Consider the following 24,881-nt stretch of genomic DNA (forward strand, 5'->3'; position numbering starts at 1 on the left):
GGGCCTCTTAGGGTGATGCAGAATCATTCGATAAAAGCTCGACACCAATACTGACAACGGGAGATGCTTTTATTATAATGGATAGATCATTCAAAGAATTAGATTTATTATACTCATAAAACCAATTTGTTTGAGAAAATGTATTCGATAACATTGAGGTCATACTTTGAAATTGAGTTCTTGCAGTAGTATCAGTAGTCAAACGTACGAGATTAGTCAAGGAAAGAATAAGCCAAAGTCTTCTCTTCAATGAGCTCCTTCGCTGTCGCATCCATTCCAGCTCGTGAAGGCTCATCGATGCGCAGGCCTGCAGTTTCTGAACAAGCTGAGCTGCTCCCAGGAGACCATAATGAAGGGAGAGAAGAATTATCCTTGGGGAGTAAAGATGAGACCGATACTTCAAATGAGTTCGTGCATAACCTTACCCTGCACGATCGACCATTCTCCTTTGTTGCAGGTGACAGGGAAGGAGTAGATGAGGCCGGGAGGAACACCATACGATCCATCGGAGTAGACACCCATCGACGTCCAGGTGCCCTGTCGCAGAGTTGCAGTAGTGTCAACACATTCCATTGGGGAAGCACCTTAGAGTGTAATCACACAGAAGCAAACCTTGGGAGTGCCAAGAACCCAGTCATGGATGTGATCACAAGCTGCACTGGCAGCAGATAATGCACTCGACAGCTTACGGGCATTGATGATGGCTGCGCCCCGCTGCTGCACAAAGCTGATGAACTCATCGTGCAACCTAGCATGAGTTCAAGATGCAAAACCTTGAGATGATACCATTAAACAAAAAAAAAAAAAGACGATGGAGAAATCAATAATATAGTATTTATATATTTTCCAGTGATAGTAAGAGGTCTAAGGTGATTCCTCTTCCAAAGACAGGGTTTCACTCCAAAAGGACAAAACCTCATTAGACGCATCCTAGAGACAACAAGCGAATAAAGTCTATCTGCAGACACAATTAAAGATATTTGAATGGTAATAGTAGTTCCAATAAATTCTATAAGAAATGTGAGGAGAGTAATTTTATCTACAAGCCTATCTCTGGAAAAATGTATATGTTACCATTTATCATCAGCAATAAGTTCTTTGACAGATTTTTCTCCAGCCTGGGTGATGACAGTAGCATGACTGGCATCAGGATATTGAGTAGAAGAATGGTTTCCCCAGATGATGACGTTCTTCACATCACTGACATGGATGTTCAATCTCTGTGCGATCCCACCAAGAGCTCGGTTATGATCAAGCCTTGTGAGGCATGTGATGTTCTTTGCTGGAATGGACGGAGCGAAGTCTTTTAGGATCAGAGCATTGGTGTTAGCTGGGTTGGCAACAACAAGAACCTGAGATGAACACAAACCAGATCAGCATCAGCCTGTGGGTGAGTCAGATCTCAGAACACTCCTTCTCTAACATGCTTATGGATCATAGATTGTCATGCATTAAGATCTGGTTTCCATTTGACTGATTCTACTGCTGCAAGTACTTGATATATAGTTACAATCAACTATACCAAGCTTAGCATTGCATGTTTTGACTTCTAGGAAATTGTTCACTTAGAATTATTTGAATAATAAGACTATTCCTACGAGAGATGAGAGTTTGAATCTTGAAAATAATTTCTCTAAATATAGAGGTGATACAGCCTACTTTGATCCTCTGTTTCGACAGGAGCCTCGTGCACTAGATTTACCCTACTTGCTTAGCATTATTTGAAGTAGATCATGTAATTCATCAAACCAGATAATAGCAACAACTGAAGGATAGCTAAAAAGCAATTCATCAAAGAGAATTTTCCTTTAGTTGTACCTACTCGATGACTCCTCAAAGGAATTAGGAATGATATCCACATATTAGGTTGTACTAGGAATTACTACACAGTAGATTAGGAGACGGGAATACCTTGCAATTTGCAGCTGCATACTGTTCCAGAGCTGACGCTTGAGCTTTGTAGATGGAGACATTCTTTGACATAACGTCTTTCCTCTCCGTTCCCTCCTTCCTACGAAACCCACCAACCATGATAGCTATGTTGACACCACCGCAAGCTTCCTCCACATTAGTTGTAGCAACAACGCCTGTTGGTTGAACCAACACAAATTTGGCCAAGAGGCATTGTTTACTTGAAGATTCACTTCAGATGAAGGATACTGCGTACCTTTGAGAAGAGGAAACGCAGCATCAATTAACTCCATTTTAACACCGTTCAAGGCCTCTGCAGAAGGTGGAATATCAAGCAAGTGCAGGATCACTGGTTGATCAGAGCCCAGCATTACACCTCGAGCAATCATCGGCACAAGAGCATAGCCTATTTGTCCTACAAAAGCAGACACAAGTCAACCAATTTTTGGGCTGAAAAGATCACAGTGTCTTCCTCCAGAAACGAACAATAATTTCTGGGACAACCAATTCGATCAAGTAAACCTAATCAGACATATCTAAATAATTAATGGTCAATGTCAGAAATTTCTTCGGAAACAATAACACAATCAATCTCTTAGGTTAATTCTGCATCACAATTATTTATGCCTTCAGATATTTCTTGGTTACTCTGCTGATGCAACACATGATCAGATGACCATCAACAAAAGCCTCATAACTACATAAAGGAAAAACCCAAACGAAAAAGCAAGTGCCAAGCTTGACAAGAAGAAGAAGAAGAAGAAGATGATGATGAAGACGAATGATGGAAGAGGCTCAGAGTTCAAAATTGCCTGCAGCACCGGTGACCATTATCTTAACAGGCTGTTTCCCCATGGCACGGCAGCTCGTCAGGCCACATCTGACGACGATTCTCTGGAACAAGGAAAGGGAAGACATGATCCCAAGGAACGCACCTCAACCCCCGATGTCGCCGGCCACAAGCACGCCATCTGTATGTATAAATGGGCGAATGGAACGGACTCCCGACTGCTCCAGCTTCAAGCCAGGAACATTCCAAGTTAAACCACCCAAGAAAGAGCAAAGGAGTCGACAACACGCGTTGCCCCTTCGACCATCGTTGCAGTGAAAGCAGGAGACGAGGATGTAACGTTTGGTTCGGCTTCATATATGTTTAAATCGGAGCACTATGTATATATATGTATATATATATACATGTATATATATGTATATATATACATGTATATATATGTATATATATGTATATATATATACATATACATATATATATATATATACATGTATATATATACATATACATACATATATATATACATACATATATATATACATATACATACATATATATATACATACATATATATATATACATACATATATATATATACATACATATATATATACATACATATATATATATACATATATATATACATATATATATATACATACATATATATATATATATATATATATATATACATACATATATATATATATATATATATATACATATATATATATATTGTAAGTTGGTGTGTTTTACATGTGCATATGGGTTCTTCACGTATGTTTGTCTACTGCTTCCCTTGGATCCACAAGCGTACAAAATCATAAAGAAAGCTGCTAATAAAAATGAGAGATTTTGGGATACTGACAAGTAGTAACAAGTCAAGAAGGATGCATTTAAGGCTTAAGATAGAGAAACACAAACTTAGATTTGAATCTATAACATCTTACACCTAATCATCTGATAACAAAGTGTTCTTACACCATCTACCATCTGAGAACAAACCTTCTGCACTCTAATCCTTGGATTGCATTTATGTACATCATGACCCTAACAGAGAATTCTCAGTTATGCTGGAGGGGAATGCAAATCGAATTACATTGTGATGATGCCCTCCAATCATCCATGATTCTGCCCTGCTACAGAATGTAAATTAAGAGATTTGTCAGTGCAGGATAAAGAAGGAAAACACAGAATGTAAATAAAGAGATTTCTCAATCCAGGATAAAGAAGGAAAACACATTCTTTTCATTCTTGAGGGCCTACCTCTTGAAGCTGATACACCTCTATGTAAAGACTTGCCACCTCTATCAAGTGGACTCTTTGATACAATCAGAGAGCTTTGCAATCCTTCCAGTAACTGTAGATAACAAAAAGATTTAACTTCAAATCAATACCTTTCAAAAATTGTTCATGAGCGAATCTCAACTTACCATGTATAGTAGTTACTTTCCAACTATGGGTGCACACCAGATTATCAATGCTAGAAGCATGCTGCTTTCGATTTATTTTCATGGAAAAAATAAAGAGAAAAAAAAAACAATAACGCATTGCATACTGTCCATCAGACCTGAACTAATAGTTGTCAACAAAAGCCTTCTAATTATGGCAAGAATGCAAAAGATTGCAAGAACCGTGGGGGATGACACATCAACTATAAAAGGCATAAAACTTGCATATGTTTTGTTATATAAATGATGGTCCGAACATGTTGCTCATGATGTAAACTATGTACATCTGCTGTTCAATATGACTTTCACTATGGCTGGTGACATGGAATGACATATCAGAGCTTATCTCATTGACCTTGTGCTCTTGTGGATTCACTGCAGTGCTTGAACCAAACATGTTTATTAAGATTGCAGTTTTGCAAACCTATAATTATAAAATGAATGTCTCTGATAATATCTGTGAAGCATAATTACAGCAAATCAACAATAGAAAAGAAGAGCATAGGACAACATATAGGATGAACAAGAAATGAGCACTGATGGAAAACAGATACATAAAATTAATTCTCTTTGTTAATCAATAAGCAAGGAAAACAATGTGTCGGTGGATGACATGTATAAATGCCAGGATGTGCCTAGTCATGGGATCGGACAGTGGTTCAACACCTCGTGGTGCTTAGACTAAGAGAATCTGACATAATATGTCTAAAGCACATTCCCTGCTAAAGATTGTGCAGCTCTATAAAAAAAAAAAATGGTGTGAGATCAACGGCACTTCAATTAAAGTCCATATTACCAATTTTATGATGCCATCAAATTATCATCAAGTTGACTCTCAAGGATGCCAATGCTGTGAGTTCGAACTTCAGAAGCAAGGTTCTCAAAACAATAAAATTTAATAAAAGCACCACAGGCTCAGAAAACAATAGAATATAATAAAAGCACCCAAAGACATTCAGGTGCTCCAGACATTCAGGAGCAAAGTAAAACATGAAACCTAATAAATATTGATTAAAGAAAGCAATAAAAATAAATCTTACAAGCCCAATACAGAAAAAAACCTTAACAATGCTTACTCTTGAAGTTGGCTGAATTCTACGATTGGATCTCCGGGGTTCAACAACATCAGCAGATCCTTTTCCAGGAATTTCAGAACCCTTAATATCAGATCTGGACAACTTATCAACAGAAGGTAAATCATTTTCCTTTTCTTTCTCCCCCATCTCAGCCTCAGCTGAAGATTTCTTCTCGAGTGACAGGACACCAGGTACAAATTGCAAAGGAGGCTCTATCACTGCCAATTCTACCTTTTTAAGAGCATGTGAAAAAGAACCAGTTTCCACTGAGTTCTTTATCTCTTCGTTGCTAAAAGAAGTTCCAAGACTGCTTTCGCCCCCATTTAAGATTGCTACAGCGGTGACAGACTTATCCATGGCACTCCTAGACTGAACATTCTGAGACCTCAAGGACTTTGGGCCCCTTCTGTTCAAGTTAGTGATCCCTCTTCCTTTAACGTCAACTTTTGAGGTATTTCTCCAAGAGTGGGATGCTTGTGGCATCAAATATTTTGCAAATTTTATAGAATCACTCACTTCAATTGTCTTTTCAATCTTATCTGTGTTGTAGTGTTTGCTTACTTCCATAAATTTTCTTTTCTTCCCAGGCTTAGGAACACCAAATACCACCTTAGAACCATCTTTCTGAAGGCCAGCTCGTCTTACCTTAAACACATCAGTGTTATTATCCTCACCCACATTGCTTCCAACAGAAAATGTTAAATCTTTTGCTGACAAATTAAGTGGCCTTAACTCTTCCAGCTTCCTCGAATCATCTGTGCGAATGTTACTTGACAAAGTTGTCATTCCTTCCTCACCTGTTTCTGACTTGTTTGTGGAATTGAAATGGCCTAGTTTTGCATGTTTCCCATATGGTGTATCACCCTAATTGCCATCATAGCACAAAAGATCAAAGTTGTATTAAAATATGCCATCATATCAGACAAGATGAGCCAAAAGGAATAAGAATGCTTAACAGTATAAAAGGTAAAAAATGAACGAGGGCTATGCTAAGAAGGATTAAAACACTTCGTAGGGTTGAAAAGTAACTCTTTCTTTAGCTTGGGACCATTCTATCCATTGGCCATCCTTCCAGATAAGTGATGGTCGTAGATTCCAAGATCTAACAATTGACGAATCACCACCAGCTGTAAAGAGTGATAGCAATATTTAAATAATCAATTCATAGAAAAGAAGAAAAAAATAAATAGTAAGTGTGCTGATATATTCTTTTATATTCGAGCTAAATTTTGGTAAAAACAGTGATTAAATAAAAGATACATTTAACATAATATACAATGATGATAATAAACTGTAACTTCTTGATTCCAATGAATGATAATAATTAACATAAACCTTCTGGATAAAGAATATATTTATAACAAGAAATTTTATATTTAGATACTATTTTGATAAACAAATATGCTGATGCGTGTTGAATTCATGCCCATCCGCTTATCGAACATGAGGGAAAGAAAAACATACAAGTGCAAGCACAGAACATACAAATAGACTCCTATGGCAGGTTTTTAACATAAGCAATATCAAAATTTAAGTCCAAGTCTGATGGCAGAATGACCAATGCACTGGTCCACATAATATACAAATCCTCTATATACAGTATACTCCATGTGTTTATCTTGGAAATCTGGCCAAAGATTCTAATCAAGTCTTGTAATTTACAAAAAAGAGTTTCTATCTTCAGTTAATCATGATATATATATATATATATATATATATATATATATATATATCAATCAATGTGAATAAATAAAAAAGTATCCTTGGAGTAGATCAATTTTGTTTGGCCTCATATAATGAACCTCCTGAACCAGAGGGCAAACATATCACAGTTACAAAGCATCATGATCAATTTATAGTAACCCTGATCATTGCTCTGCTTCCCAGGCAATCAGCTGCTTGACTTGATTCAGCCTAATGTCTTGGGAATATGTAATTCTGCCTTGTCCTAATAAAGCTAAGTTTGAGATTAAAAAAACACTTGATATTATAGTTAGTGACACAATTCTGTAAACAAGTCAATCCCCCTTAAGTTCTATCAATCCCAGACCCAAAAGGCTCAGGGTTTAGTTATCTTGTTCTTCAGTCGGCTGACAATAAAATGGCTTGGATCAGTCAATCTTTAACAAATCTTGACCGATTGTGGCTACTAAAGCTAGAAATGGTATACAGGTGGAATAAGAGATTGAAGAAGAAAAAAGTTGAAACTAGTGTTTTACAAATATATTCACATTGATCAACATTTGCAGCACGATCAACAAAATCACCAGTACACATAGTTCTTTGACTTGGAAGACCGCATGAGCACTTTTTTTTTATTTTTTTCAATTATCTTATTTTGTATTATTTAAGTTTGCTTATTTATAGTTCATTTTAATATAAACTTTAGTCCAAGGATTCAATTCCTGCCCAATAGACAGAGTGGAATTGCTAGCATGGACACCTACTGAACTCTATCTACTGTGTTGCCAAAAAAAATGATAATAATATGTATGAAACAAGACAGTTGCATATGCTGATAAAGACGTAGCAAACCAACAAAGCAACCTATACCCCTTAAAACTAAGAAGGAACAGAAATGTCCTCTGACCATATAAGTGCATGGCATAAGGCACATGCTCATGCAAAACCTCAATAAGCAACTGAACCCCGAAAAAACACCAAAGGAGAAAAAAACAATAATGAAGAACCCCACAGAAAGGGAAGGAAAACAAACCAATAACTGAAAGATATTACAAAAGCATACCTGGAAAATGGACAGTTAACTTGCTTTCATCATCTCGACTCTTCTCAGTGACAATCCCTTCCCACCAACTGAGGACATAAGAAGCATGCAATTGGCTTATGGATGTTAAATAATCCGTTATGACAAAGTATAAGTAGGATTATGACTCAAGTTCAAGTAACAATTACAAAATTATACTGGTCATAATAATCTCACATTTATGAGCAAAATTCAGCAAGGAGTAAAGGTAAACCTAAAATAGACTCAAGCACAAAAGAAAAGTCATAGTTGGAGAAATATATTAGTCATAATAACCTTAGATATGTAAGAGTATGCACTGAGAAAAGGTAAACCCTATGACAGAACCAAACAAAATTTTCATCCACATAATGAGTAAGAATCTAATCAGGAAGCACCCTGGTACATGAGGCTGAATGTAATATGTACGTACCAAGATGCAACGAAGCAGCCTTACTATTGCACCAAAGTCCTTTAACTAATGAATTCTTACATGCCAACAGATAGCATATAGAAGTCAAAGGATGCAAATTAATTGTAGAAACTGGCCAATCCAAATATGGAAAAAAGCTTTTTTTAATTTAAATAAAAGATATTAACCTAGAGTTTGTAAACCATATACTTGAAACAATTTTCAGCGACGACGGTAAGGAATAATGCAGAAACCAACATAATTCTGTTCACCCTCAAACTGAAGTAGAAGAAAACAAGGGGATAGTCCAGATGAAAAGGTAAGAAAAACTTTAGATGGCTACCATGGATATAATATTACATGCTAAATAGCAGGCACAATGTTATAGCTACAGAATTAGTATATAAGATTTTCAGAATATAGTGGACATCAAAGCTATGGCAACCATTATGAAACAGGCCAACATAAGCATTTTGAGTCCAAGTCCTTTACCTATCCGAATGAAAACTTCCTTAACACTGATGCTTTGGTGTAGGCAATCAATCCCACTAGTTTCCTTGAGACTTTTTAGACAAATGGAAGGCCATAGTCCCCCTCTCCCCTTTCTCCAATGTTTGGATCTTTAGCTATAGTAAATTGCTTCTTTTGATGATAAATATGACTTGACCCACAATAGGTTCATAGCACCCTTCATCCACTATTCATCATGAACATACTCTGTAGGCACTAATACACTCAACTCTTGTACTTTATAAGCCACTAATAGTTGACCATATGCCTCTACTTAAAGTAATTCCTAGTCTAGCACAAGGGTTTAAATAGGCACCCAGGTGCTCGCCTAGGTGCTCAAGTGAGGTGAGACGAGACCCGAGCGCCTCATATATTGGCCAGGTGACGCACTTTAGTGAAGCACCGTCTGGGCGCTTGCTTGAACCTAGGTGTCGAGCGCCTTGGGTGAACGCTTGGTTGAAACCTTGCAACCGAACCAGACTATTAAGTTTGTTTCGGTTGAACAGTAGCTAGTTGGTCGATTGAATCAACAAAACTACATAGTGTTACTATAGTTGCAAAACCCACCCCCCACCCCCTCGTGCAACCCCGAGTCTTAAACCCTAGCGTAGTTGCTACTTCTGCCGCCAACGCACAGGACTGCCACTACTTTTGTGTGCAGCTCTTTCCACTGTCAAGAGAGAGGATCGCCACCGATGGACAAATATGAAGCATCCTCCGCCCACAACATTGTCATCCGAAACTTCCGCTGCCGTCATCTGAAGCTTTCTCCATCGCTACTGTTGTCGTTCGCAACTTCCTCCGCAACCGCTGTCGTCGTCCAAAAGTTCCTCCGTCATCGTCACCCTCTCCTTCCCCACTTTCTACCGTCGGTGACTTTTTTCTCCCCTCTAACTATTGTTAATGGTAGATTAAATATTGTTAAAAGTAGATTAAATACTGTTAACAGTAGATTGTTAACTATTGTTATCAATATAATAGTCCCTATTTATATTTTAGCACTACTAATCTCTATTTAGAATTGTTATTAGGGTTTGAGGATTAATGGCAAATGTACAAAGCAATTCAGAAGATTCATCAAAAAATTCAAGAAAGAATCCTGCTTGAAAATACAATTATCTAAAGGATCCTAAAGATCCTAATACAGTTACCTGTATCTTCGGTGATAAGACTATTAGAGGTGGTATTTTTCATGCAAAGCAGCATCAAGTAGGGAACTTCAAGAATGCATCAGCATGCAAGAAGTGTCCACCTGATGTAAAAGAAAAGTTGCTGGCTTATATGACTGAAAAAAAGATGCAAAGGAATGAATCTTATAGGATTTTACCCGAGGATAATGTCGAACATATTAGAGATGACAAAGAAGAACATTATTCAGAAAGTGTCAATTCAAAAGGGAAAAGAGTATATGACAAAACAGAAAAAAAAAAGTCATAATTGTTAAGAAGGATAAAAAGAGACCAATGGACTTATATATGTATCTAGGATCACAAAAGCAATAAGAATAAGTAGGAGCAAAATTAAGGCAAACAAATATAAGTGATGCTTGTGATAAAGAAAAAATAGGAAGAATGATTCAGCACATTGCTCGCTTCTTCTATCAGGCTGGCCTTCCTCTTAATACTTGTTGTTTAGACAGTTTTAAAAATATGATTAAAGCTATTGGAAGATATGATGGAGGATTAAGACCTCCAAGTTATTATGAGTTACGAGTTCCATTATTGAAAAAAGTGTTAGATTATACAAATGACTTATTTAAGGGCCATAAAGATTCATAGCTAAGGCATGATTGCTCCGTTATGTCAGATGCTTGGGTTGACAAGAAACATAGGAGTATAATTAATTTTATGATTAACTATTTTTAGGAACTATGTTTGTGAAGTTAATAGATACATTATTTTTTATGAAATCAGAAGAAAATATATATAAGTTGTTTAACTATTTTGTGAAAGAATTTAGTGAACAAAATGTTGTTCAAGTTATAACCGACAATGAAAGCAACTATGTGTTAGCTAGTAAGATTTATCTTTTGAATTTTTTAATCTTTTAATTACTCTATGCCTCCAATTTGAATGGAAGAACTGTGTGGCTCCTAAATCTTATCAACTTTATTATCTTTTATCTTAAGTAAATTATTTGAACCAAAAAGATAACACTTATATCGGACTTCATGTGTGGCATATTGCATTGATTTAATATTGGAGGATTTTGGAAAGATTCCTAACATCAAAAAAACTTTAGAAAGGGTAATCTTTGTCATTAGATTTATCTATAATCATATTGGGGCTTTGAATATGATGAGATAATTCACAAACAATAAGGAATTGGTGAGTTATAGTGTCACCCGATTTGCTACTTCCTTCTTAACATTACAGAGCATGTATCGTCAAAAATATAATCTAACAAACATGTTATCTCGGAGAAATAACTGACAAGCAAATGGATAGAAAAAGCGAAAGGTAAGAGGGTCGGTGATATCATCTTAATGTCATCCTTTCGGAATCTTATAGTTTATACATTAAAGGTAATATGCCCTCTTGTTTGAGTCTTTCGATTGACAAATAATATAAAGAAGTCTGCTAATAGAATATATTTATGAGGCTATGGATAGAGCAAAGGAGACGATTCAAAAGTCTTTTGATAGAAATGAAGAAAGTATAAGAAAATATTTACAATAATTGACGAAAGATAGAATTATCAACTTCATCATCCATTACATGCAATGAGATATTATTTGAATCCAGAATTCTTTTATAAGAACATCTCCATTGAGTTTGATGCAGAAGTTCTAAATATGTTATATAAATGCATTGCAAGATTGGTTCCAAACCTTGAGGTGCAAGATAAAATCATATATGAATTATCTTTATCTAAGAATATCGATGGTCTTTTTGGAATTCTAATGACAATTCGATCTAGGACAACTACATCCCCATGTATTTATAAATTTATATAATTAATTTCATGCATAGTATGTTATTGTTAATAATAAACTAAAATTTGCAGCTAAATAGTGGTATCTATTTGAAAAATCCAAACAATTGACTATCAAAATTCTTAGTTTGATTTGTAGCGTTGTAAGTTGTAAGCGAGACTAGAGTGTCTTTGAGCATGTAACGATCACAAAATATTTTTGTTTCAACTAATCTTTCTTTTTTAATAGATATATTAATATATTTTTAAATTATATGATATGATAAATTCACATAAAAAGGAGAAATCGGTTAGAATATCAACTATTATATGATCTGGTTTATATAAAGTATAATCAAGCATTAAAGACTCGTCATGATTTGCGAAATAACATTGATCTAATCTCATTACAAAACGTTGATGATTCAAATGAATAGTTGGTGGGGGAAATGGGTACAAACTTGCAAGATGCTGAAGATGAGCTTGTATTTGAAGATGATAACTTGATATGGGGAGATGTGGCAAGAGTCTCAGGTGTTGAAAAATTACAGACATATACAAGACAGATGATGAAGGCAAAAATGAGTGCAAAAGCCTCAAGTTCATCTCCTGCCTTTGTCAAAAAGGAGGAAACTTATTTTGATGAAGACGAACGAGAGGAAGAGAAAGATGATAATATGATTGAGAATGATTATGTTGATTAAGATGATGATTGAATTTGATGTAAATCTTCAATGTTTCGAGTCTTTTGACATTTTTGTTAAAAGAAGATGGATAATGTGACTTGGTATTTTATATCTTTTTAATTTAATGTTGTGTTTCATTTATATAATCATATTATCAATTGTATTATATATTTTTTTATATTTTAATATTTCAAAGCATCTCGCTTCGCTCGGGCGAGCAGCTAGCGCCTCAAGCATTTTGGGGCCTTAGCGTCTTGTGATGTCTAGTGCTTTTTAAATCACTAGTCTAGCATACTACACTTAACTCCTTATATGCCCAGTAGTAAGCCAATTATAATTATGAAACTAAGAACTCAAGAATTAACCATTTGCATTCCTAAACTAAGAATTATCAATATCGATCACTATAGTTGATAAAGTTGCACAACAAACAATAACTAGCCAAAGCATACTATATATGATGCTAATAGCATCCAATTGAGCGAAGTATTGCTAGGTATTTAAAAATTGAGGTATAGATAATAGATATTTTTCTAAGCAACCCTAATTTAACAAATAAATCATTTTAAAAAATAATGCTAATGAGTACATAAAGAAGGCTTACCCATCACGTAACAATGCATCTACCCTGTCTCCAACTGCCCAAGTGCAATTGCCTGCAACCTCTCTCTGTCGCTTCCTTGTTCCTTCAGATTTAGTCACAATTACAGGATGTGCTACACGTATTCTAGGTCGTTGATCACTTTTGGATTCAAGTGGTATCCACTCCTTAAGCTTCTCATGGCCTGCATAATGTGAAACATTTCACATTACAAGCTCAGAATAGCATTACATATTCTATGAGCTTTATCACTTTCAAATTAGATCTCCATCCATTACTTAAGATGGCCAAATTTTAATAAAATTAACAACATGGTACAATAACACGGCTTATTAGGTACAAGAGGTAACCAACTTGTATCAACCAAAACTAGAATATAATTAGCTTAAATGCCATAACAAGTCTGTTTAGACACTATGAAAATCAATATTCAATTCCAGGAACAGCAATATTTTACCTTCATCAGAAAGAAGATCTTTGTAGCACACATATGCTTTACCATCTTTGACATCAAGAACCTGCGCAGAAAACCAAGCTCCTCTAAGACCATCTTCATCAGCTACAACCTGCAAGATTTCATTGTTAGAAAATCTGAAATGAATCTTAAGGAGACAATCAAAATAATCAGAAACCTTGAGTCCAGTAATTGATTTAAAAAAGTAAACTTCATCATAAAGCAGGTAATATCAGAGTAAAAAACAAAAAACATAATTAATTTCCTGACAAGTTTCGAAGACAGGTATTTAAATTAAAATACAAAAACAGGTTTATCCAATTGTGCCACATAGGCCTTATGTGGCACCCTGGGGATGTTACCAGGAACAGAAGCAACATACAAAGAAATCACACCTTATATGACTGAATTTGAATATAGAAATGTAAGCATATTTGATTAACACCCCCTTAGTGCCTATCAAACTAGCAACCAAGTCTAAGCTCGAGTATTCTTGCAAACTATATCTTTTTCATCATGAATGGAGTTTCTTGTCATCAATAGCCGAGGATGACTTTTTATTGCACAATTTTTCAAGCTGTACCTAAGCCTTCCAATACATAAGGGATATATTCCTAGTTAAAACTTTTTTTCTCTTGAGGTTTTGTAATCTTCTGATTCCTTACCTATTGTGAACTTATCATAGGTCCTTAATCGTTACCATGAAACTACCTGGCCACATAGGTGTTAAACCAGATAGCAAATCCAGTATCAGTTCAATATTAAAAAACTAGAAATTACAAAGAAAACTACAATGAATATTCTTACTCAATATAGAAAATTACAAATTCAAAATATTCAAACCAACTACAAAAAATATCAAGTTCTTACTTGATATACAAAAAACTACAGCTTAAAATATTCATATCTTGGAAGAATAACTCCTTGCTTAGACTTATACCTCAACAAGTGAACCTTTCTGAATGTTACTTCCTTGCATAGGTTCGCTTGCAGCTCTAAAAGTCGGAATAGTTTGTGATCCATTTTCTATATTACATCCTGACAGGTAAGATAACACAATATACTGATGAAATAGATCGATACGTAAACCATATTCAAAACAATCATAACTTGCAAAAAAATTGAAGCTGCACATACCTTCATAATTATTCTCTAAAATCATTTTCTTATTATTGGGAGTCATTTCCTCCATAACAGAAATTTTCTGCCTCCCGTGATGGTCAGTTGATTGTACTGTAATTATCTCAAGATCACCAGCCACATCTAAAGGGAGATTTTCTCCAACCTGTACATCATTTGTTTCAATTCTCTTTTTTATAGTTGCACAACAAAGTTTCCAATGACCTTCAGGACCTGCTTCTACTAAATCACATATTGAGGATGGAAAGGGATCCCCCATTGTAATGACTGTTCCAGCTTGTGATACAGCTTCTGCAGCCATTTCTGCACATTTCAGTATGGCTTCCAAGTTCTCTGCTCGCTTTATAGTAGCAGAAGCTGCTTCAGCCCTCTTTCTGGTGGCCTCTCGTGCAGTAGAAATGATTGAACAAGAACCATGGATCTTATCCTGGCTCTTAGGGATTAGAACAGGAGTTGATGTCAACAGATTCTTCCTGATGTCAAGGCAGATTTCAGAAATTTGAGTGGTTCCTGTATTAAGAGAATTTAAAGTCTCATCTGCCATCAATTTAGCCTGTACTGCAGCCTCAGATGCAACCTTAGCAACTTCAGCAGCTGCCTTTGCAACAGAAGCAGCTGCCGTCGCTGCAACAGCTGCAGATGCAAGTTTCTGTTCGACTTCTAATGCAAGGCATGATTTTCTTTGAATAGCCATCTGTTCCCAAATAACTTGGCTGTGCCTGACAGCAGAAGCAGCATAAGCAGAAGCATTTTCAGCTTGCAGCTTCGACTGCTCAATTTGATTGCAAGCCTCTTTGATGACGATGCCCCTCTGTTGAGTATGACTACTGCCTAATATTTGGTAGTAAGGCATAGTAATGGGGTAAGAGGCAGCTGAAACATGACCAGCAGATGTAACAGTACTTGAAGAATTAGAATATAAAGAAAGTTCTGCAGAATTAGGCAGATTAATAAAAGGAGAAGAAGCAGATACTCCTTGGGGTTGAGAAACAGAAATTTTTGGCACAGGCCCCTCCGATGCAGAAACCTTCTTCCTCTTCCTGGACTTTTCACTAACGGATGAATTCTTAGTAATTGCAGGAGTTGCTTCTCTACTTTCTGTCTCACTTGGCACAATTAATGCTGCCGAAACACTGTTGGCACCCTGATTAGGCAGTAAGGAACCAGAGGAAGTGAGTTGCATGTTTGAGGTATGAGGTATAGAAGAGTCTCTAACAGTTGTTACTTGAACTGTTTCAGCAACAGGTATTGGAGAGTTATATGAACTAGAATCAATAGGTAAACTTTGTGGTGAAAAAAACCATGAAGCCGGGTGAGAGCTCTGAGATAACCAAGGAGTGAAGTTGGTCAAATATTGCCTGATCTGAGAAGTTTGATAGGGATGCAATGGTGATAGAGATTGACTGGAGTCCAAGTGGGTGCCTCCTGCATGAGAGTGGAAAGCTGACTGCAAAGACACATTGGAACTTTGTGTTGATGAATTTGGGACCTTGCTGTCCCTCCAGCTAGCAGGGGAATTCAGAACCTTGCTCTGAAATGGGGTGCAGCTGATCCCTTGTTCTGTAAATAAACATGAACAAGTATCAGTTGTCTTGGATAACTACATAACATTAATGAAATGCTAAACAAAAAACCATTCACCTGAATGACAATGCAAATGTGTGCCAGAACTATTGGGAGATTTATGGTTATAAAGCCTTTGTGCAGCAGAATGCCACACTTGCTCCCATAAGCTCCTTCCTCCATCTACTTAAAAATGGTCAAAACAGTCTAGATCAGGCAGAACCGCATAAAACATTTATAAATTATATAGAAACAACTAACCAGTTCCCCCAAAGGCTGGTACCATACAAGCCTGATCGGGAAGGACACCTTGGCTGCACCAAGTTGATTAATACATATTTTACCGGATAACACAATACTACAATAATCAAACAAAGAGAAGGCAACTGCAACTTACATGAGTGATCCATACACAAAAATCTGAGCACGCAACTGTACTTGTTGCAAATCTGTGAAAGGCTGGAGAAACAGAGCAGAGGGTACTGATGTGTTTAAATCTGGTAGATTGGATGCTTGAACACTTGGAGAACAGGACGATTTTGTAGTATTGGTCTCAACAAAGAGACGATGCTGTATATCCTCCATATGGGTTTTGCTTCTTGTGGATCTATCAGGGACAGATGAGGTATCGTATGGGGCCTTTTTCCTTCCTTTACCTTGTTTTTCTTCTGACTTTTCTTTAGCATCACCTTTTGAAATGCCTATCTTTCTAGTTGCAAAAGCAGAAACTTGCTTTCTTTTGTCTTCTAAAGTCATCTTGCTAATAGTGCTAGTACTCTCTTTTATAGATTGACCAGGACATCCCTGAGAAATCTCCTCAGACATCTAATTAAAGGTTTTACGTATCTCAGGAAAATAATGAAACTAAAATATAATAAGCAATACTGAGAACAGTAATTGAAGTAATTACCTGAGGCAGTTTGAAGGACTGCATATTCGAGAAGGGTGTCAGATCCTTGGTGCTGTCCTTTTGGGAAAGATTTGCATCTGGCTGAACTACAAATGTAAAGTTCCCATCATCTTTCAATGTCTCACTCACTTGAGAATCTTGAACGGTGCATTTAGACCTACTAGAATCTTTTGTTGAAGCAGGAGCTCCAGGATCTTGTGATGATCTATTGCTTTCTATAAGTCCTGTTTCTTCTAGGGTATGCTCATTGCAACTAATGACAGTTGGTGAACCACAATTTGGTTCAGATGAACTTAGATTGCCACCATCATGATCCACTAAGCGGGCCTCAGGATTACTTTCAGACAAAGTGAACCGAAGAAGGTTGTTTTCTGTAATGACATAAGCTGGTTAATTGGTACTGCCCTCCATTGAATTACACTAACTGGAAGGTGGCACATCAACATAAAGAACAGAGACATCAACTAACTTAAAGGGTACAGCATGATAACATCTAACACTATTTTAAATATGCCACAGCTAAGCTAATCCAAACCAGATATAATCTTCACTATTAGATGTTGAGATGAAACAGAACCTGCTGAAAAGGATCATGTTACTAGAGGACATGCCGGTAACCTAATGGAGATGATATTAACTTTTGTGCAACTAAATTACAAATAAAACATGATACATATGACTTTCTGCACATAAAAATTTAATGGCCACTCCATATTTGCACACACACATGCTATTTCTAAAGGAATATTCATATGGATGTGCAATTGTGAAGAATTGGATGGTTTACTTGCAAAACTAACAGCAATTACCAAATATTCCAACTCCTGTCCCAGCCAATACAAGATTTCCAATTATACTTTGCCTATATTATCCTTATACTACAGTTTTCCCAAAATAATAAAAAAAAGATAATTGAAGGAATTCGACATGCAGTAAATTAAAATAAAAAGAAAAATTAATCACTTACAAAACATCAAAGATGACACACCTTCAGTTTCAGTGGATCTCAGTTTGTCACAATTGTTTGTTGCTGTTAAGTTAGCATCTTTCCCTTCTGTGCTTTGCTGAGCAACAAGAGAAGACATCCCAGCTGACGAAGCGACGCAAAGCTCATCACTGTTGGTAATTCCTGTTTAAAGGAAACAGTATATTTTGTAATTTATATTCACATTGAAGATTTCTTGCATCAAATGATGAAAAATATTCACCAGGAAACATTATGCTTGGAAAGGAAACAATTTTAGCTTTATCAAATGGCATTGCCAAAGAAATAATCAGGTCGTCACCCCATTAAACTGAAATTATCTTTGATATGTCACATAATAATTTTTATGTACAACAGAACCTTGGGAATGAAGGCTCCCTTTAAAATGTTATGTGTCAAAGGTTGATCTAGAAAAAAGTTATTTTGGCATTTGATAGAAAGTAGTGACAGGATTTCCAAGGAAATTAAGTGGTCATAATTTAATCATGTAAAGATCATTGACTGTCAGGAACTGGATATAACCTGCTTCACCTGATATGCTTGGTGACATGGTGTTGTTTTTCAACTCTGGCAATGACAACTAGAAGCATGAGCTTGCAGCAATTTATGCTTCCTTGTCCTCAAAACTGAATTTTGTAGCCAAAAAAATAAGGTTGCAGCTAACTTCAACACTCAATTTTTTTTCAAAACAAAAACATGATGATTTGTTCAGAGAAGCCAAACAAGGTGAATACCAGAAGCTAGGCTGATAATTTAAATTTTGAGAGAAATAATTGAATTGAAAGCTCATTTTCATTGTAATTTAAACTGAAGAACAAAGTTGCATTATCTGTAACACACAAAATTTTCGTTGTATATTAGCAGTCAAATTACCCAAGCCATCTGAAAAATTCTTTACTGAGGGATCATTGGTATCTGAACCAGGCACTGCTATTGGTTGTCTCGATATCTGGGTATCTGTGTTACAACCTATAACTGACAAGGAAGAGAGGCAGACACCCTTCTCATTGCAACATGAAGCAACTGTAGATGACGCTGTCGTTTCCATCTGTTCTACCATCGCTTCAACTTCAGAATGTGACTGCTGGAGAATTGTTGAATCAACAGGGGACAGCAACTTCATACCTCCTGAGGTAAGATCACTAACTACAAGAAGGCAAAGGCAGATGAGCTGCACTATTTTATAAATTCTAACTAAAAATATAAGACTACAAGCAAAATATATAACAAAGATGTACATGGAAATTCCCCGATTACCTCCTGCTTGGTCCATGATGGAATTCTTGTCTGATTCCATCACTGTACCATTTCTTTGGATGTCAAATGAGCAAAATTCTGCATTCTTAATTATAGTAGAGCATTCCTTAAAAGCTGTGCCACTCGTATCAATCAATAGTACTGTGTTCTCCTTTTCCGCTGAATGAACTACATTGTCCTTGTTCAGTTCAGCAACTGAAGGACTTGTGTCAGATGCTGGAGCCAACTTGTTAGGATTCCGACAACAGAGCTCATTTTCTGCATCATCTGATAAAGCAGCACAAGATTCTTTGTGAATAGCATTTTCTGAAGCATCCGACTTACCAGTGGGTTCTTCAGAAATAGTTTTTAAGCATTCACCTTCAGTGCTATTTTCTGTTTGAATAGAGTCGGTGTCATTCAAATTTGAAGGATCAACTCTGCATTCATTATCACCATCAACTCCGGTCATCCTTGTTTCAGTTTTCATCAGACTTGAAAACTCTACCTTAACTGCCATGTCTGAATAATTTCTCAGTTCACTACAGTTGTCATCAATAACTGTCCTGGATGTAGCAAGATTTCCTTCTTCAAAACTAATCATTTTACTTTCTTCAGTTGATTGAGAATCTGGGTTGCGACTATCATCTTTTGATATATATTCATGTACACAATGGCTAAAATCCGTACGCCCTTCTGCAACATCACATAGCTCACCAACATTTTCAGTTCCATCTCCTTCCACAGATGAGGAATGTGCCTCCTTTGTGCAGGTTGAACTTTTATCCCCTGTACTTAAGTCTTTGTTTGAAACTTTTACCTGGTGAGCAATATCTTCGAGCAGTGCATCAGAGTTCTTAAAGAACACAGTTTTACTGGATCCTTCATTTGGAAGGATTAGAGAATCTGTAGGTGAAACCGATTCAGAAGAAGCTTTCACATCACAAACATGATAATTAAGTGGATGGCCTTGAAAATGTTGATCAGTCACTTTGCAATCACCATATAAATTATAATTTGTTTCATTCTGCTTCGTTTCAGATTGCAAAGATTCTGATCTCTCACTAATGTCACCTTCATAGCATTCTTCCACGTTTTTCTCAGCGAATAATGGATCATCCAGCTTCCCAGTGACAATATCAGCATTATTAGTAGACAAACCAGAAGGACCATGATGAGTATTGCAAGAAAGAAATTTTGAACTTACTTCAATCTCCTTGTTTACAGCACATCCACGATCATCAAGTGAACTATTCCTGGTGGATGCATTATCCAATGGTTCCTCATTCTGAACCACCTCAAGAGGCTCACCAGCAACTAAACATGCTTTAGATACATTACCAGATGATGAAGTTAATTCCTCACTAGTGGTGCATTGTGTAGCAACCACCTTCCCAGCAGAGTCAATTTTTTTATCTAACAAAATCTCATCGAAGCCCACTTCTGATTTTTCCTCACTGGGGGTTTGAGGAGTAATTACATGTTGCTCAGCCTTAATTATGTGTTCATTTGACACCAAAATACTCCTTTGGAATTTATTGGTCAAAAAGCTTGAATCAATGTCTGTGATACACTCTGGCCCGCATTTGGCAGAATCTTCTACTGCATGCGTATCTGCCTCTGTATTCATAACTTGTGGGCTTACTGTCGTGTCATCTCCAACAGATTTCACTAACATCTGTGCAGATTCAGATAATGGAGCATTGAACCAGATACTGTCATGCCCAGAAATGGAGCAAGTTTGAGAGGCACTTGGGTCAAATTCTACAACATTGTTTCTTGGTGAAAACTCTTCAATCCAATTGTTCTCTTCACTTTGAATGCCAAGCAAAAGCCCTGTTTCGGCTAAACTATCAAGCCTTAGGTGAGCCTGAAAATGATCATCTATATCAAATTTTGGCGGAGCATATGGCTGTATGCTTTGAGGAAAAACATCATTGTCCTCTCCAATTAGTTGAAAATTCTGACTTTGAAAATCATCATCATCACAATCCATGGATATACCCCTGAAACTATCTAGACTATTAAAATTAAGAAGAACCAATGCCATGTTCTTGTGTTAGGAGAAATTCCAAGGTGGCAAACTTAGTAACTACAATCAGTGGTTAAATAAACTAATGGATAAAACCAAATGCAAAACTGTAGATACAACAATGTGCTTCATTTGTACATTATCCAAGAAAAAAAAAGAAAAGGAAAACTAAACAGAATTGGAAATAAAAAGATCAGAGAAGCCAAGTAACAAAAACAAAAATATCCAAGACACAAGATGCATGTCCAGAGGCATACAGAACCAGAACCAAATATGAAAGATCCATGAATCCTTCAAACTGAATTCAAGAATCATTTGCAATGCAGGAGACATTTAATTCTACTATATATTTAAACAAATTTGTTATTTTGTTTTTTTATGTTTGTAATAAATTGTCAGATAGCGATATCTTATAAATTTCCACATCGCCCACTGAGATTATACTGGAAGAACAAGGAAGCTAAAACAAAAGATGTTTAAGAAGATATGTTTTGCTAAAGATCCACTACGTAGAAGGAAAATAACCCCAATCAAAGATCTTGCTAATAAGAAGTTTATTTCTCAAAAGGGAAAATAGAAATGAAGATTCTCCAAAAACAGATATGTGATGGACTGGTACTGGATCACGAAATATGATATTCCATAGCACACATTTCCTATTTTTGGGTTTTCCTTTTCTTTTGTACTTGAGAGTATAAATCACAAATGTTTTGTAATAAAGAACATGGTGAATGAACAAAACTATAACTTTTTTTTATTTTATAAAAGTAATGTAAAATCATTCTTTCCCTTGATGATGGCATTCGACATTTGTGGATGAGATGCAACCAAAGTGAGTTTCAATACTATAATCTCTACTTTCCTCTGTTCTCTTCTACCATCACCAAATATGAACAAAAAATATATTTTCTTTCATCTAAGAGTCCTGCAACATATTTTGACATCAGAATTTCTATTTTCGCCACAATTCAGAGGCTATAACACAATCACGAGGCATCACGCAATTGGAAATTTGGCATTCATCATCAATCAACCAAAGATCTCATTCTCAGTTTCAACACAATAAGCATATGAATCAGATGGCTTTTTATTTATTTTAATATTCATAACATTTTGTTAGTTTTGAGTTTTCTTTTTTTTTACAGATATAATAGGCTAGACACGACAAAATCTTATGTATTTCAACATCACCTACAGCCGAGAAAAAGTAATGGAAGCTAACATTAAAACAGAAGATGATCAGAAAGATTTATGATTGAATGACGATGCCCTAATCCCAATCAACGATCTAGCTGATGAGAAAGATCATCTCTCACTGCAAAAATATAAATGGAATCTCCAGAAAAGATAGATGGATGATTAATTTTGATTTGAAAAAGTAAAATGCCTTGATCTCAGTCCTCAGTGTTAATGATTTACGGTCACACACAGCATAACCAATCTCATACCACATAGCATACAGTTATTCTCTGACTCATGCTAGCAATGAAATCGCAGAAGGTTTATTTTCTGTCAGTATCTTCATAACAACATCAGACACACATGATTTGAACTACAGTCAAAACGATAGCTGACACTTGCAGCTTATCAATCTTCATAACTGCATATGCACATGCACTATGATGGATACACATGTCAATTTTGATGCGTTATTTTCTCATACAAAATGTGAGGTGTGTTCTAAAGGATTTTTAAGGATCTTGCACAAAATTGCATATCAAATCAACCTTATCCAAAGGTCTATGTGTCAAACATATCCAACTTGAGATGGCATTTTGTCTATTTTAGGGATAGTCATCTAAACACAGTATCTATCAGCAACATAAAAACAACATTTCATGGTCTACTGACATAATAATAATATTGTAACATCCTTTAGTCCCACATCGGAAGTGAACAGCGATTTGAAATAAGATAAGGGTCTTGGTGTACTATTATTAAATTTGACTTCAATTTCTTGGGATAGTAGTACAAGCTCAGTGGAATTAATCGGCTAAATCATAACAATTGGTATTAGAGTCGACCTAGTATCCGTTAGGTTAGGTCATGACAATGAACATTTTAATGTCCAGTTTATATGTATTAAGAATAGTAGCTACTATAACAATAGATGTGACAACAACAAAGGAGAGAGAAAGCATAAGTGTTAGTCGGAAATTGCATGTACGTAAGTAACCTAAACCATTCTTAAACCTTGGATGAAACTTTCAACTCTTTAAAGAATAATGAATCAATTTTAAAAAAAAAGTCAAATTTTACTGTAGATCGGCAAATTTCTTCTTCTTGACAAAAAAAAAAAAAAGGTTGTCAGATTCTGCACATACAAATAGTTTTCAAGTTGCATAAGGTTTTGAATTCTAGAATCGTGAAAAATCATCACGGCATGATTACTTAAGGAGCAACGTGGACCCTAAAAGGCCAACCATAACCATATCAATTATTGAATCACAATGAACCCTACAAGTCTCTTAACAGCGAATATGACAACATGACAGAAGCTACTTCTAGATATAGTTCGACATGAACCTACACCAGCACAGAACTGTACAAGACTAATTTCCATGATTCACTACGAAGTCTAACTTTCAAGCAAGAGATAATTGTTTAATAAATAATCAATTTTACCGACGTGAAAGGCAAGTGTGGGCCGTCAAAATCGGTAATGTGACCCATTTAATCATCAACCGCGTAAAAAGACAACTTTTGCAAACAAATCAAGAAAGCTCATTAAATGAGGCCAATGTCCAAATTTCGGAACAACAGTTCCAACATTCAAGAAAGAACAAACGCCCCATACAAATCAAATCGAGCACATCAATGACTTTAACTATTCATCATGCCAATGCCAACGAAAACCAAAATCTTAACCTCCTTTCACGGCAAAGGCAACGAACCATAAGCAAACCAAAGCAGTAGCAAAGCACAGAGACAACAGCGGTTGTCGGCGGAGAGAAAAAGGGAGGACGTACCAAAGAAAGAGCGCCTAAGCTTCCACCACCCTCCATTCGGAGACAAAATCTTGCCTCTTCAGCGTCCAGCCCCAACACGAGATGCAGATCCGCGGGCACTCATCCGCGCTTCAAGATCACCGGAGGTCCCTCTTCCGCCCAGAAAACCCTAGCTCGAGGCCTTCCGGCATGATTATGCGCCCTCCATGAATGCTCCGGTGGCAGAGAGGAGGTCGCGAAGGCGAAGTGGCAGGCGGACGTGAAGAAGGACCAAAAACCCTCTTTTCGCGTTCTTCTCCTCTGCTCTTTCCTCTTCCTTCTCGGAGCTCGGTCTTGCGCTCCCACACCATGGATTCCATATGGAGAGGGCCTTTATGACGAAGAAGCGTTTGGGCGAAGATCCCCACCAGCAGTTTCTTCGACCACAAACTCCCACTCTCATCCTGACCGCTGATTCATGGGGGTCCCACCATAAACCTTGACAAAACGATAGCCGGATTCGATGTGGGTGTATGAGTGG

The 24,881-nt window shown here is 36.4% G+C and overlaps 2 protein-coding genes across 9 annotated transcripts; both read right to left on the reverse strand.

Annotated features, from left to right (window-relative positions):
* Positions 1 to 141: 141 nt before the first annotated feature.
* LOC103984851 (malate dehydrogenase, cytoplasmic) lies at positions 142 to 3,035 on the reverse strand. The gene is made up of 7 exons (XM_009402410.3): positions 2,724 to 3,035; positions 2,168 to 2,326; positions 1,912 to 2,087; positions 1,075 to 1,352; positions 613 to 748; positions 426 to 537; positions 142 to 307 (listed from the first exon to the last, which is right to left on the reverse strand). Exons 1-7 carry the CDS (start codon positions 2,827 to 2,829, stop codon positions 213 to 215), a joined length of 1,062 nt encoding a protein of 353 aa, XP_009400685.2. The 5' UTR covers positions 2,830 to 3,035; the 3' UTR covers positions 142 to 212.
* Positions 3,036 to 3,610: 575 nt separating this feature from the next.
* On the reverse strand, positions 3,611 to 24,709 carry LOC103984852 (uncharacterized). 8 transcript variants are annotated; one of them, XM_018826417.2, is made up of 17 exons: positions 24,383 to 24,709; positions 19,403 to 21,387; positions 19,019 to 19,291; positions 18,149 to 18,289; positions 17,161 to 17,531; positions 16,648 to 17,054; positions 16,512 to 16,564; positions 16,329 to 16,436; positions 14,685 to 16,247; positions 14,488 to 14,585; positions 13,551 to 13,659; positions 13,097 to 13,277; positions 7,975 to 8,042; positions 6,258 to 6,355; positions 5,229 to 6,092; positions 3,968 to 4,061; positions 3,611 to 3,840 (listed from the first exon to the last, which is right to left on the reverse strand). In XM_018826417.2, exons 2-17 carry the CDS (start codon positions 21,375 to 21,377, stop codon positions 3,821 to 3,823), a joined length of 6,423 nt encoding a protein of 2,140 aa, XP_018681962.2. In that variant the 5' UTR covers positions 21,378 to 21,387; positions 24,383 to 24,709; the 3' UTR covers positions 3,611 to 3,820. The 8 variants fall into 8 exon arrangements, 7 of the variants coding, with proteins under 7 accessions (XP_018681962.2, XP_009400689.2, XP_009400687.2 ...); XM_009402414.3 differs by having other exon boundaries at positions 3,611 to 3,837; positions 16,329 to 16,433; positions 16,648 to 17,075; XM_009402412.3 differs by having other exon boundaries at positions 16,329 to 16,433; positions 16,648 to 17,075.
* Positions 24,710 to 24,881: the final 172 nt, after the last annotated feature.

The sequence above is a fragment of the Musa acuminata genome, chromosome BXJ2-5, assembly GCF_036884655.1.
Source record: "Musa acuminata AAA Group cultivar baxijiao chromosome BXJ2-5, Cavendish_Baxijiao_AAA, whole genome shotgun sequence".
Lineage (NCBI taxonomy): Eukaryota > Viridiplantae > Streptophyta > Magnoliopsida > Zingiberales > Musaceae > Musa > Musa acuminata.

Bases quoted from the DNA above. Each gene is read 5' to 3' on its own strand.
- LOC103984852 (XM_018826416.2), bottom strand. From the start codon at position 21,377: ATGGATTGTGATGATGATGATTTTCAAAGTCAGAATTTTCAACTAATT. The intron at 16,565-16,647 runs GTAAGTTGCAGT...AACTTGGTGCAG, and splicing joins TTTGTGTATGGATCACTCAT to CCAAGGTGTCCTTCCCGATC. The intron at 3,841-3,967 runs GTAGGCCCTCAA...TACATTCTGTAG, and splicing joins AGGTGTATCAGCTTCAAGAG to CAGGGCAGAATCATGGATGA.
- LOC103984851 (XM_009402410.3), bottom strand. From the start codon at position 2,829: ATGTCTTCCCTTTCCTTGTTCCAGAGAATCGTCGTCAGATGTGGCCTG. The intron at 1,353-1,911 runs GTATTCCCGTCT...TGTTCATCTCAG, and splicing joins ATGCAGCTGCAAATTGCAAG to GTTCTTGTTGTTGCCAACCC. The intron at 749-1,074 runs GTAACATATACA...AACTCATGCTAG, and splicing joins CTTATTGCTGATGATAAATG to GTTGCACGATGAGTTCATCA.